Consider the following 13,228-nt stretch of genomic DNA (forward strand, 5'->3'; position numbering starts at 1 on the left):
AGTACTCCAGATGAGGCCTCACGAACGTTGAATAGAGGGGAACGATCACGTCCCTCAATCTGCTGGCAATGCCCCTACTTATACATCCCAAAATGCCATTGGCCTTCTTGGCAACAACGGCACACTGTTGACTCATATCCAGCTTCTTGTCCACTGTAACCCCTAGGTCCTTTTCTGCAGAACTGCTCCCTAGCTATTCGGTTCCTAGTCTGTCGCGGTGCATGGGATTCTTCCGTCCTAAGTGCAGGACTCTGCACTTGTCCTTGTTGAACCTCATCAGATTTCTTTTGGCCCAATCCTCTAATTTGTCTAATCCTATCCCTACCCTCCAGCATATCTACCTCTCCTTCCAGTTTAGTGTCATCTGCAAACTTGCTGAGGGTGCAATCCACACCATCCTCCAGATCATTAATGAAGATATTGAACAAAACTGGCCTGAGGACCAACCCTTGGGGCACTCCACTTGATACCGGCTGTCAACTAGACATGGAGCCATTGATCACTACCCATTGAGCCCGACAATCTAGCCAGCTTTCTATCCACCTTATTGTCCATTCATCCAGCCCATACTTCTTTAACTTACTGGCAAGAATACTGTGAGAGACCTTGTCAAAAGCTTTGCTAAAGTCAAGGAACAACACGTTCACTGCTTTTCCCTCATCCACGGAGCCAGTTATCTCGTCATATCAGTTTACATCATTTGAGGATCTAGTCTGTGTATGTATTATAGATTTATTTTCCAGTAGTATACATTTGTGTGATGACATTTTTCTTTTTTAGATTTATGAACATTCATGAGGTAAAGACATATTGGGAAAGCAAAGGACTATTAGTTTCCTGTGAGAAATTGTTATCTGATTGGGTTTACAATGTGAAAGATGAAAAATCTAAACCATCAAGGTAAGTACAGTATAATATAACCTAAATAAAGATTTAGGTGTAGTACATCAATTTAATTGGGCTATCAGCATACAGCTATTACTTACACCTATTGTTAAGGTTATTTTCCATATTAATTGCTTTATCTTTTCTTCTCTAAGGGGCATTTTTACCAGTCATAGATTCCAAAGCCAGAAGGGACCATTGTGGATATTGCAGTCTGACCTCCTATATTACACAGGCCATAGAACTTCTCCAAAATAACTTCTTTTGAACTAGAGCATATCTTTTTTTAAAAAAATCCAATCTTGATTCTAAGATTTTTGGTGATGGAGACTCCGCCATGACCCTTGGTGATTTTTTCCAATTGTTACCTAGCCTCACTGTTAAAAATTTATACTTTATTTCCAGTCTGAATTTGTCTAGCACAGACTTCCTGCCATTGGATCTTGTTAAACCTTTCTCTGCCAGATTGGAAAGTCTATTATAAAATTTTTGTTCCCCGTGTATGTATTTGTGATCAATCATGGGTCCTTCAGAACTCATTACTGTGGTTATTAAAGATGAAAGAATGTATTTCTGGCTACTGTTGGTATCTTGATTACACAAGCAACTCACAGTTGCCAACTTTCATGCAGTAAATAAGCACCCTTACTTTCACAATAAGCCAAAAATCAAGCTAATCCCATTTCAAAATAAGGCCTAAACAAGCCAATCCCTAAGAACCCCAACACTCTATGTGACTAAGTCCCCCGGCGTGCAGTCTGGGACTGTGGTGAGCCCGCTGTGCACCCCTGACTCTCTCTCCCCCTTGCCCCTGCTTGTCCTTTGCCCCTGTTCCCCCCTGCCCCCACCCTTGCTTGCTGGGAGCCAATCAAAAAAAAAGAAGCAACAAGCTGCAACAAGCAACAAACTACAAGTCAAACAAGCTCCAAACCAAAAACTAGCCAACAAGCAACTCACAAGACAGTTAAGCCAAAACCAAGCCCAATTTCTGCGTTTTTTCCCCCACGGGTTTGGCATGGCTGAAGAAACTGTATTTTCTTCTTTGAGTGATTGCACATGAACGTTCCGCTCTTGGGGAGGCGTGCGCGTGCCTCAGGTAGAGTTGTTAGAATTTTTTTCCCTCAGCAGTACCCATGTGGTGTGTGCTTCTTGGTTTAAAAGTTAGGGTTGCCCTCAACTCCATCAGTTCCTTCTTGCATCAACAACAGCAGCTGAAAACTGTCCTGTCTTGGCAAGTTCTCTCAGCATGTTTTTTAGTTGTAAATAGTTCCCCATTGGTATAGTTTTAATGTTAGTCAGGTAGCAGGATAAGTTTTAGTTTAGTTAAAAGTGATTTTTTTCATACCTGGCTTGTGGTTCCATTTTTCAGTACCAAGGAATGCTTCCGTCACCACGCTTCAAGCCCTTTTTTTCATGTTCCAAACTGATGCCAATGACTAACCCGCACTCTGTTTAAAGTGTCTGGATGAGTCTCACATTAGGGATCAGTGTCAAATTTTTAGGACTTTAAGCCAAGGATCAATAAAGACTGATAGGTCAGGCTTAAATTTCTGTTGATGGAGGCTGCTCTGAGACTACCTTCAAAGCCTTCCCATTTGGAGAATGTGCCGAGTACTTCAGCTTCTGTGAGAAACGTTCCTCTGATATTGGCCAAGTCCCTGCAGTTTTCACCCTTCTTGGTGCAAAGGAAGAAACATAGTTTCCAAGGATGTGACCAGGAGAGGAAGATTGCCGGTTTCTAAGTTCCCCAAGCAGGGGGACAAAGGCTCAAGTAGAGTGCAGTCAAAATTGAAGCATGCCTCATCTCAGTCATCAGCTAATGCTTTATCGTGGACTCTGGCACCGGGGCAGGCACCATTCAGTCCAGGGCCTGACAAGGTACCTTCAACTTCTTCTTGCCTTCTTCTCTTACTCATTGCTCAGAGTCACTTACGGTTCTGTCCACACTGAAGGCTTTTTCGGCATTGAAGTACTTGAGTTTGTCTTACCTGGCAGTGCAGGAAGTTGCTCCTCCAATATCACCAGACCACACTGCGTTGCTCTCCTCAGCACAGCACCGATAATTGCATCAGTCTCCTGCATTTCAGAGCTCTCATCTAATGGTACTGTCAAGAGGAAGGCTGACAACAATGACCTCTCTTCATATGAGCACCAGTCCCTGAGTCATTTTCGGAGTCAGAGGTTGGCTGGGCCTAGTACCAAGCACAAGGAAGTGGATCGCGGAGATCCAGCTATCTGATTATCATAGGAGGTTCAGCTCTTAACCTTCACTGGCCTCATCCTCCTCTTCCCTAGATGAAATAGTTCCCTTGGGAATCACCACACCCATACCTAATGACTGCAGAGCTCACCAGGAGCTTTAAAAAAGAGTTGCCTTGGCCTTGGATATCCAGGCAGAGAAGGTTATAGAGCTGTCCAGTCATCTTATTGGCATTCTGGTGACAACTGACCCATCTCATGTGGTCCTACCAGTCAATGAGGTGATTTTAGAGCCCATCAAAACCTCGGGACAAACTCCCTTGCCATTTCCACTCACATCTAAGAGGGCTGATCATATATACTATGTTCTCTCCAAAGACTTGGAACATGTGTATTCCCACTCCCCTCTGGGGTTACTGGTTGTCTTGGCTACCAACAACAGGGAATCCTAGGGGCAACAAGTGACTACCCCAAGTCAAAGGATTCCAGAAACTTGACCTGTTCATAAGAAAAATGGATTAGGGTAGTATGATTATAACATCTATGACTCCACATTGAAATTTCAGGACAAGCTGCTTGAGGACACTAAGCAAGAGTTTCTTTCACTGGTGGAGGAAGGGAAATTGGTGTCTAGAACTTTGCTCCAGGCCAGTTTAGATGCTGCTGACTCAGCTATTAGGATCATAGCCTCTGCCATCACTATGTGCAGGTGCTCTTCACTGCAATCTTTGGGGCTGCCCCAAGAAGTTCAGAGGACTATTCAAGGCTTGCCATTTGAAGGGTCTTCCCTCTTCTTGGTGCAGATGGATGATAAACTTCATGGCTTAAAGGACTTCTGTGTGATTCTAAAGTCATTATCATATATACACTGGCCCCGACTAGAAAACACTTTCGTCCTCAGCAGTCTCACCGATACCCAACTCTTGTGCCTTGCCAGGACCTAATAAGGAAAAAGAGTAGGAGTTTTAGGCACAGGCCAACCTCTTCTTCTACTACAGCAGCTCCTGGTTCATCTAGGCATCCTGGGGGCACTAAACAAACATTTTGATGAGTCAGTCAAAGACTCCATAGCAGTCTCTATGATCCAAGTCTCTTCATACCCTCTGTTTGCAAACTGTGTATCCCACTTCCTAAGTGTTTGGTTCCTAATTGCTTCAGACTAATGGGTCTTAAGCACTGTGGAAGTGGAATACACCCTTCAATTTGTTTCTACCCCTTCTTCCCACCCTCCCTCCATGTCCCTCTTCAAGAACCATTCTCCTGATGTGGTCCTCATCTGGGTGGGAGCCATAGAAGAGTTTCCACAGTGTCACAGAGGGATGGGGTTTTAGTTCCACTATTTCCTAATTCTGAAAGCAAAGGGAGGTCTCAGACCAATTTTTAGACCTGCATCAACTCAGATATCTGAAAAAGATGAAATTTGACATGGTCACGCTGGCTTCCAGTATTCCCTTCCTGGATCCTGGAGACTGGCATGCCACTCTCATTTTAAAGGACACATACTTCCATGTGGCGATTTATCAGTGCCACAGGAAGTATGTCAGGCTTTTGGTAAGCCAGTTTCATTACCAGTTCACTGTGCTGCCTTTTGGCATGTCTGCAACTCCTTGGACTTTTTAAAAATGTATAGCAGTGGTGGCTGCATTTCTGAGGAAGTTAGGTGTGCAAATCTATTCCTACCTGGACAACTGGCTTGAGAGAGACCAGCCCAGGGTTCAGGTACTGCCCAGTGTAACTCTTATCCAGGCAATCTTCAATGCGCTGGTGCTGTTAATTAACAGAGAGAAGTGTATCCTCTCCCCAGTTCAGAGAATAGAGTTTACTGGGGCAGGCCTGGACTCTACTCAAGCCAGAGCTTTCCTTCCAAATCAAGATTTCAGACAAATCCAGTCCATCATTTTGGATCTCAAGGCTCATCCAGTCACAACAGCATGGAATTGTATGAGGCTTCTGGGGCATATGACCTCTTGTGTATATATATAGTCCAGCATTCCAGATTATGCCTCAGGAAACTAAAAGGTTGGCTGGGCTCCATATTCTTACCAAACTGTCAGCCTCTGATTGGTGGTGTTGGAGCCCTTTCATATTTTAGGCTCTCTAGATTGGTGAACAAACCCTGTCAACATATGCATAGGTATTCCCTTTGTCCATCCTCAGTCTTCACTGACATTAGTGATGGATGCATCTCCTCGGGGGTGGCTCATCTGCTTCTCTGCAGATGCAGGGATTATGGTCTACAATGGGTTTGATTCTACACATAAAAGTGAGAGAGTTTAGAGCTATCCGACTGGCATGTCAGGCTTTCCTCTCCCATTTCAAGGGGGAAAAACGCTGCTCGTTCTCACAGACAATACAGTGGCAATATTGTATCTCAGCAGCAGGGAGGAACCCACTCTTCCCTGCACTGAGAAGAGGCAGTCCAACTCTTGGATTTTTGCATTGCCAATTTGATCAATTTCAAAGCCTCTTGCCTTCCAGGGAATGCAGAATGAGCTTGCAGATCATCTACACCAATCATTTGAGTCACCACGAGTGGTGTCTCCATCCAGGTATAGCCAGGTTTATTTTCCAACTGTGGGAGACTCCCCAGATGAATCTGCTTGTAATGAGAACCAGCAGTTTTGTTCCCTTCAGGGTCACAGTCCAGGTTCCCTCACAAACACTTGCTGTTGCCCTGGGTTGACAAGCTCCTGTACACTTTCCCAGTGATCGCACTCCTTCACAGATTTTCTGCTGAAAATCAAACTACATCATGCTGAAGTAATGCTTGTAGCTACAGCTTGGCCTCAGCAGCACTGGTTATTCACTTTTTCTGTCCCTTTCAATGTAAGCTCACTTCCATTGCATCCAGAACATAAGAATGGCCATACTGGGTCAGACTAATGGTTCATCTAGCCCAGTATCTTGTCTTCCGACAGTGGCCAGTGCTAGATGCTTCAGAGGAAAATAACATTGCAGGGCAATTATTGAGTGGTCCATCTCCTGTTGTCCATTCCCAGCTTCTGGCATTCAGAGGGTTTAGGGACACCCAGAGAGTAGGGGTTTCATCCCTGATCATCTTGGCTAGTAGCCATTGATGGACCTCTCCTCCATTAATTTTCTTGGCCTAATTTCTCAAGACCATGGCTGCCTACTCCACCCCATTTTTCAGGCACTCCATTTAAAAACATGGATGCTCCATTGCTAGACCCTTAAGAAGGATCTTATTCAAAAGTGGTTCAGAATGTGCTGTTATACAGTAGGAGGCCATCGACTAACTACTTACCTGCCTGCGTGGAAGCGATTCTCTGTCTGGTCCCAAAAATCTGGAGTTTCGCCAATCCATTCTTCAATCTAGCATATCTAGGACTATCTGTTATACCCAAAACAACATGGGTTGATGGTTAGTTTTATCAAATTCCACCTAGCAGCTATCTCAGTTTTCCACCCTTAGATTGATAATTGCTCTGTATTTTCTAAGAAGATGTCAATAAGATTTTTGAAAGGCCTGGAACAGTTGTATCCTCAGGTATGAGATCTGTTTCCCCTGTGGGACTTGATCTTGGTATTGTCAAAGCTGATATGGTCTCCCTTTGAGCCTTTAGCTATCTGCTGTTTGTTACATCTTTCAGTGAAGGTAGCATGTTCAGTGGCCATTACTTCTTCCAGGAGGATAGGTGAGCTACATGTACTTATATCTGGCCCTCCTTATACAATTTTCTTTAAAGACAAGGTTTACCTGTACGCTCATCCAAAGTTTGTTTTGAAAGTGGTGACTAACTTCCATATCAACTAGGTGATTTACTTACCTTCATTCTTCCTGAAACCTCACTCAAATAAAGATGAGTGGCTGCATACTCTGGATGTCAGAAGCGAGTTGGCATTCTACCTCGACAGGTCCAAGCAGTTCTGCTTGTCTTCATAGCTGTCACAGATAGGCTGAAGGGGATCCAAGTCACTTCTCAAAAGATTTTGCTGTGGATAATCTCCTGTATTTGCTTGTGCTATGACATGGCAAATGTTTCCTTGCCAAGCAGAGTGACAACACATTTGACAAGATTGCAAGCATCCTCTGCAGCCTTTCTGGCTCAAATGCTTATCCTGGACATTTTTAGAAACTGTTCCTCTCTCTTAGGGCATTAAGTGACATTTCTGAACCTATGTTACTGGCACCAGATGTGCCAGTCTTATACATACATTTAATAATTAGAGCTCTGTGTCTTACATGAGGCTATAGAATTTGCTGCACAATCCATCTTATGCCACACCTTTCTAGTGGATTGTGTTCTAGAATATAGGTTTTCAAATATTGTTTCATTATATAAGATTGTTTCAAGCTCTTAAAGTTGTGGAGGTAATCTTGAAAATATGTGCCATGTGTAACAGATGTACTATTTTTTCCTGAACCTGCAGACATTCTGAAACAATAACTTTGAGAGGTGTAAACTGTCACATTCATACCAACTCTGAAACTAATGATTTCAGTGTTAATATTGTAAGCTATTTTTACAGTTATGTTGTCAACACAAATAAATCTGCACCAGAAAATGTTTGTACTAGGGCTGTCAAGCTATTAAAAATATTAATCGCAATTAATCATGCAATTAAAAATATTAATTGCAATTAATCACACTGTTAAACAATAATAGAATACCATTTATATAAATTTTTTGGATGTTTTCTACATTTTCAAATATATTGATTTCAATTACAACACCGAATACAAAGTGTACAGTGCTCACTTTATATTTATTTTTGATGACAAATATTTTCACTTTAAAAAACAAGAAATAATATTTTTCAATTCACCTAATAAAAGTACTATAGTGCAATTTCTTTATCATGAAAGTTGAACTTACAAATATAGAATTATGTACAAAAAATAACTGCATTCAAAAATAAAACAATGGAAAACTTTAGAGCCTACAGGTCCAATCAGTCCTACTTCGTGTTCAGCCAATTGCTCAGACATACAAGTTTGTTTATATTTACAGGAGATAATGCTCCTCGCTTCTTATTTACAGTGTCACTTGACAGTGAGAATAGGTGTTTGCATGGCACTGTTGTAGTCAGCATCGCAAGATATTTGCATGCCAGATGCGCTAAATATTCATATGTCCCTTCATGCTTCAACCACCATTCCAGGGGACATGCGTCCATGCTGATGATGGGTTCTGCTCGATAACGATTCAAAGCAGTGCATGTTCATTCTCATCATCTGAGTCATCCCCTGCAGCCACCAGCACAAGGTTGATTTTCTTTTTTGGTGGTTTGGGTTCTGTAGTTTCTGCATCGGAGTATTGTTCTTTTAAGATTCCTGAAAGCTTGCTCCATACCTCATCCCTCTCAAATTTTGGAAGGCCCTTCACATTCTTAAACCTTGGGGTCAAGTGCTGTAGCTATCTTTAGAAATCTCACATTGGTACCTTCTTTGCGTTTTGTCAAATCTGCAGTGAAAGTATTCTTAAAGAGAACAACATGTGTTGGGTCATCACCGGAGACTGCTATAACACAAAATATATGGCAGAATGCGGGTAAAACAGAGCAGGAGACTTACAATTCTCCTCCAAGGACTTGAGTCACAAATTTAGTTAACACATATTTTTAACGCGCGTTATCAGCATAGAAGCATGTCCTCTGGAATGGTGGCCAAAGCATGAAGGGGCTTATGAATGTTTTTAGCATATCTGGCACATAAATGCCTTGCAGTGCAGGCTACAAAAGTGCAATACAAATCATAGAACTGGAAGGGACCTCGAGAGGTCATCTAGTCCAGTCTCCTGCACTCGTGGTAGGACTAAGTATTATCTAGATCATTCCTGACTGGTGTTTGTCTAACCTGCTCTTAAAAATCTCCAATGATGGAGATTCCACAACCTCTCTAAACAATTTAATCCAGTGCTTAACCACCTTGATAGTTAGGAAGTTTTTCCTAATGTCCAACCTAAACCTCCCTTGCTGCAATTTAAGCCCATTGCTTCTTGTCCTATCCTCAGAGGTTAAGAAAAACAATTTCTCTTCCTCTTCCTTGTAAAAACCTTTTACATACTTGAAAATTGTTATCATGTCCTCTCTCAGTCTTCTTTTTTCCAGACTAAACAAACCCAATTTTTTCAATCTTCCCTCATAGGTCATGTTTTCTAGACCTTTAATCATTTTTATCGCTCCTCTCTGGACTCTCTCCAGTTTGTCCATATCCTTCCTATGGTGCCCGGAACTGGACATCATACTCCAGTTGAGGCCTAATCAGTGTGGAGTAGAGCGGAAGAATTACTTCTCTTGTGTTGCTTACAATACTCCTGATAATACATCCCAGAAGGATGTTCGGGCCTTTCTGCAACAGCTTTTTTGCAACTGTGGACTCATATTTAGCTTGTGGTCCACTATGTTGTGGAAAATGAGTCACACCATCTGTTTGGTTCAAACACTCTGAGGTCCTTTATTGAATACAAGCATGCAGGGAGAGGGAGACAGAGATTGTCACATGCAGGTGCCACCCTAATCTCTCTCTGCCCTGCCCCTATAATACCAGATTTATATAGGTCCAAATTCAAAACAAATTATACATTTCCTTACCACTCGAACATTATTAATAAAGCCTTATAAGGAATTAATAGAAGGGCAGTTTCATAATTAGCACAGTGCTGACGCACCGTGTTATTATCAAAATCTGCGGTTTGCTGTGGCACTGTTTTGACTAGGGACTTTTGCAGGGTGGAGGGTGCATATAATGGACAGCTAGGGACTTTTCCGGAGGCCCTTTGGTTCTTTTCTAGTTAGAGATTGGCCTAGTCCATTATCTGGGTCAAATGCCACAAGCTAGCATACGTAAATGCTTTAGCTTCAGCCAAGTCTTACAGGATACAGGCCTGTAGGCCTCTTGCGTTACAGCTCTTACATATGTTGCATATAGTGCATAGATTTTGCCGCAGAATGGGATGGGGTCAGTTTCAACAGTAAGGTTAACAGCAATTTCTCCCACAACTATGACCCCAGATCCCTTTCCTCAGTACTCCTTCCTGGGCAGACATTTCCCATTTTGTATGTCTGCAACTGATTGTGCCTTCCTAAATGGAGTACATTGTATTTGTCCTTATTGAATTTCATCCTATTTACTTCAGACCATTTCTCCAGTTAGTCCAGATCATTTTGAATTATAATCCTATCCTCGAAATCACTTGTAACCCCTCCCAGCTTAGTATCATTTGCAAACTGTATAATCGTGCTATCTATGCCATTATCTAAATCACTGATGAAGTTATTGAACAGAACAAGACCCAGAACTGATCCCTGCGGGACTGCACTCATTATGCCCTTCCAGCATGACTGTGATCCACTGATAACTACTCTCTGGGAATGGTTTTCCAACAAGTTTTGCACCCACCTTATAGTAGCTCCATCTAAATTGCATTTCCCTAGTTTGTTGAAAAGACGGGCATGTGAGACAGTATCAAAAGCTTTACTAAAGTCAAGATATGCCTGTTCTCACTTCCAGGCTACACTATAAATAAGTGGGCAGTGTTATCTCCCATTAATTTTAAAAAACTTGTTTGTTCTTAGTGATTGGCAGAACAAGAAGTAGGACTGAGTGGAGTTGTAGACTCTAGGACTGCCAAAAATCCCAAGAATATTCACCACCTGTCTGGCTGAGGTGGCTGACTATGTTTATCTAGAGCAATGCTCTTCACTTCTTTTGAAGTGGGGGCCACTTTGGCAAAAAACCTTCAATGTGAGAGCCACATCAACCCGACACAGATGCTTGAACACATACCCGACACAGATGGTTGAACACTCCGAGTTCTTTGTTGGTTGATATGGTAATATTACCGTTATTGGTAATATTGCTTGGGGTGCAGGAGAGGGTTAGGGATGCAAGCTCTGGGAGGGAGTTTTGGTGCAGGAGGGAACTCTAGGCTGGGGCAGTGTGTTTGGGTACAGGAAAGTGAGACACTAAAGAGATCAGGGCTATGGATTTACAAATGGAAAAGGATCAGAGAGGAAATGGGAAGATGTACTCTCCGTAAGACAGAGCTCCAGGGTCACAGCACCATTCAGGTTTTAGTTCAAGCCACACCTCCATCATGATGACAGGGGGCCACCTGGCCAACTTGAGTGAGTGGCACCATGATCCTGTGCATCAGGTTGCAATGCCACTAACAAAAATTTGGACCAGCTGACACCCCTACTGTTGGGGGGTTGGGGCTAAACCAGAAAAGTGCTGCAATTCTGGAGGTCACAAAGCCTGGAGTAGGGAGACAAGCCCAGCCAGCCCTGCAGAACCGGAGCCACAGAAGCCATTGTTGTGGAGTCAGTGCAGGGTTGGCTTTGCAACATCCTCCACCACCAAGGATAGCAGGACCCAACGCCCCACCTCCAGCCTACTTACTGGGTCATGACAGGCCATCAAAATTTACAAAAGGGTCCGGAGCCCAAAAAGGTTGAGAAAATTGCTGTGGAGGCACCTGGTAGTGCCTATCAGTACACTTTGCTGTTGGTGACAAGGAGACTGGGGTATGCCATAAAGCTTTGGCAGGATCCAGGAGGGTCTCACTGATTGTAAGGTTGACCCTTCCTGAAGCCAGGGCCTGCAGTTTGTCCAGGAGTTTATGAGGGTTCTCTTGTACAACTTTGGACCGAATCCCCTATGTTTTAGCAGTCCTTCTCATTAGTAGCCTGGAGTCTTAAAATCCTGGTGGAGGTGAGGATGCTTCAGGATTGATCACTTCATCAGGCAAAGATGATAAATGAGAAAATTTTTCCATGGTATCCTTTTGTCTGTCATCTTAGTTGTGTCTTCCAGATGAAAAGGAGTACTTGTGGCACCTTAGAGACTAACAAATTTATTAGAGCATAAGCTTTCGTGAGCTACAGCTCACTTCATCGGATGCATTTGGTGGAAAAAACAGAGGAGAGATTTATATACACACACACAGAGAACATGAAACAATGGGTTTATCATACACACTGTAAGGAGAGTGATCACTTAAGATAAGCCATCACCAACAGCAGGGGGGGGAAGGAGGAAAACCTTTCATGGTGACAAGCAGGTAGGCTAATTCCAGCAGTTAACAAGAATATCAGAGGAACCGTGGGGGGGGGTGGGGGGAGGGAGAAATACCATGGGGAAATAGTTTTACTTTGTGTAATGACTCATCCATTCCCAGTCTCTATTCAAGCCTAAGTTAATTGTATCCAGTTTGCAAATTAATTCCAATTCAGCAGTCTCTCGTTGGAGTCTGTTTTTGAAGCTTTTTTGTTGAAGTATAGCCACTCTTAGGTCTGTGATCGAGTGACCAGAGAGATTGAAGTGTTCTCCAACTGGTTTTTGAATGTTATAATTCTTGACGTCTGATTTGTGTCCATTCATTCTTTTACGTAGAGACTGTCCAGTTTGGCCAATGTACATGGCAGAGGGGCATTGCTGGCACATGATGGCATATATCACATTGGTAGATGCGCAGGTGAACGAGCCTCTGATAGTGTGGCTGATGTGATTAGGCCCTATGATGGTATCCCCTGAATAGATATGTGGACAGAGTTGGCAACGGGCTTTGTTGCAAGGATAGGTTCCTGGGTTAGTGGTTCTGTTGTGTGGTGTGTGGTTGCTGGTGAGTATTTGCTTCAGATTGGGGGGCTGTCTGTAAGCAAGGACTGGTCTGTCTCCCAAGATCTGAGAGAGCGATGGCTCGTCATTCAGGATAGGTTGTAGATCCTTGATGATGCGTTGGAGGGGTTTTAGTTGGGGGCTGAAGGTGATGGCTAGTGGCGTTCTGTTGTTTTCTTTGTTGGGCCTGTCCTGTAGTAGGTGACTTCTGGGTACTCTTCTGGCTCTGTCAATCTGTTTCTTCACTTCAGCAGGTGGGTACTGTAGTTGTAGGAATGCATGATAGAGATCTTGTAGGTGTTTGTCTCTGTCTGAGGGGTTGGAGCAAATGCGGTTATATCGTAGCGCTTGGCTGTAGACAATGGATCGAGTGGTATGATCTGGATGAAAGCTAGAGGCATGTAGGTAGGAATAGCGGTCAGTAGGTTTCCGATATAGGGTGGTGTTTATGTGACCATCGCTTATTAGCACCGTAGTGTCCAGGAAGTGGATCTCTTGTGTGGACTGGTCCAGGCTGAGGTTGATGGTGGGATGGAAATTGTTGAAATCATGGTGGAATTC

At 43.2% G+C, this 13,228-nt stretch overlaps 1 protein-coding gene across 1 annotated transcript in view; it reads left to right on the forward strand.

Annotated features, from left to right (window-relative positions):
- LOC119857693 (sodium/hydrogen exchanger 10-like) overlaps positions 1-13,228 on the forward strand; it is a 328,581-nt gene that overhangs the window by 157,658 nt on the left and 157,695 nt on the right. The window contains 1 exon segment of the mRNA XM_043517916.1: positions 781-900. Within this exon segment, the coding sequence (XP_043373851.1) occupies positions 781-900 (120 nt within the window).

This window comes from Dermochelys coriacea, chromosome 6 (genome assembly GCF_009764565.3).
Source record: "Dermochelys coriacea isolate rDerCor1 chromosome 6, rDerCor1.pri.v4, whole genome shotgun sequence".
Classification (NCBI taxonomy): domain Eukaryota; kingdom Metazoa; phylum Chordata; order Testudines; family Dermochelyidae; genus Dermochelys; species Dermochelys coriacea.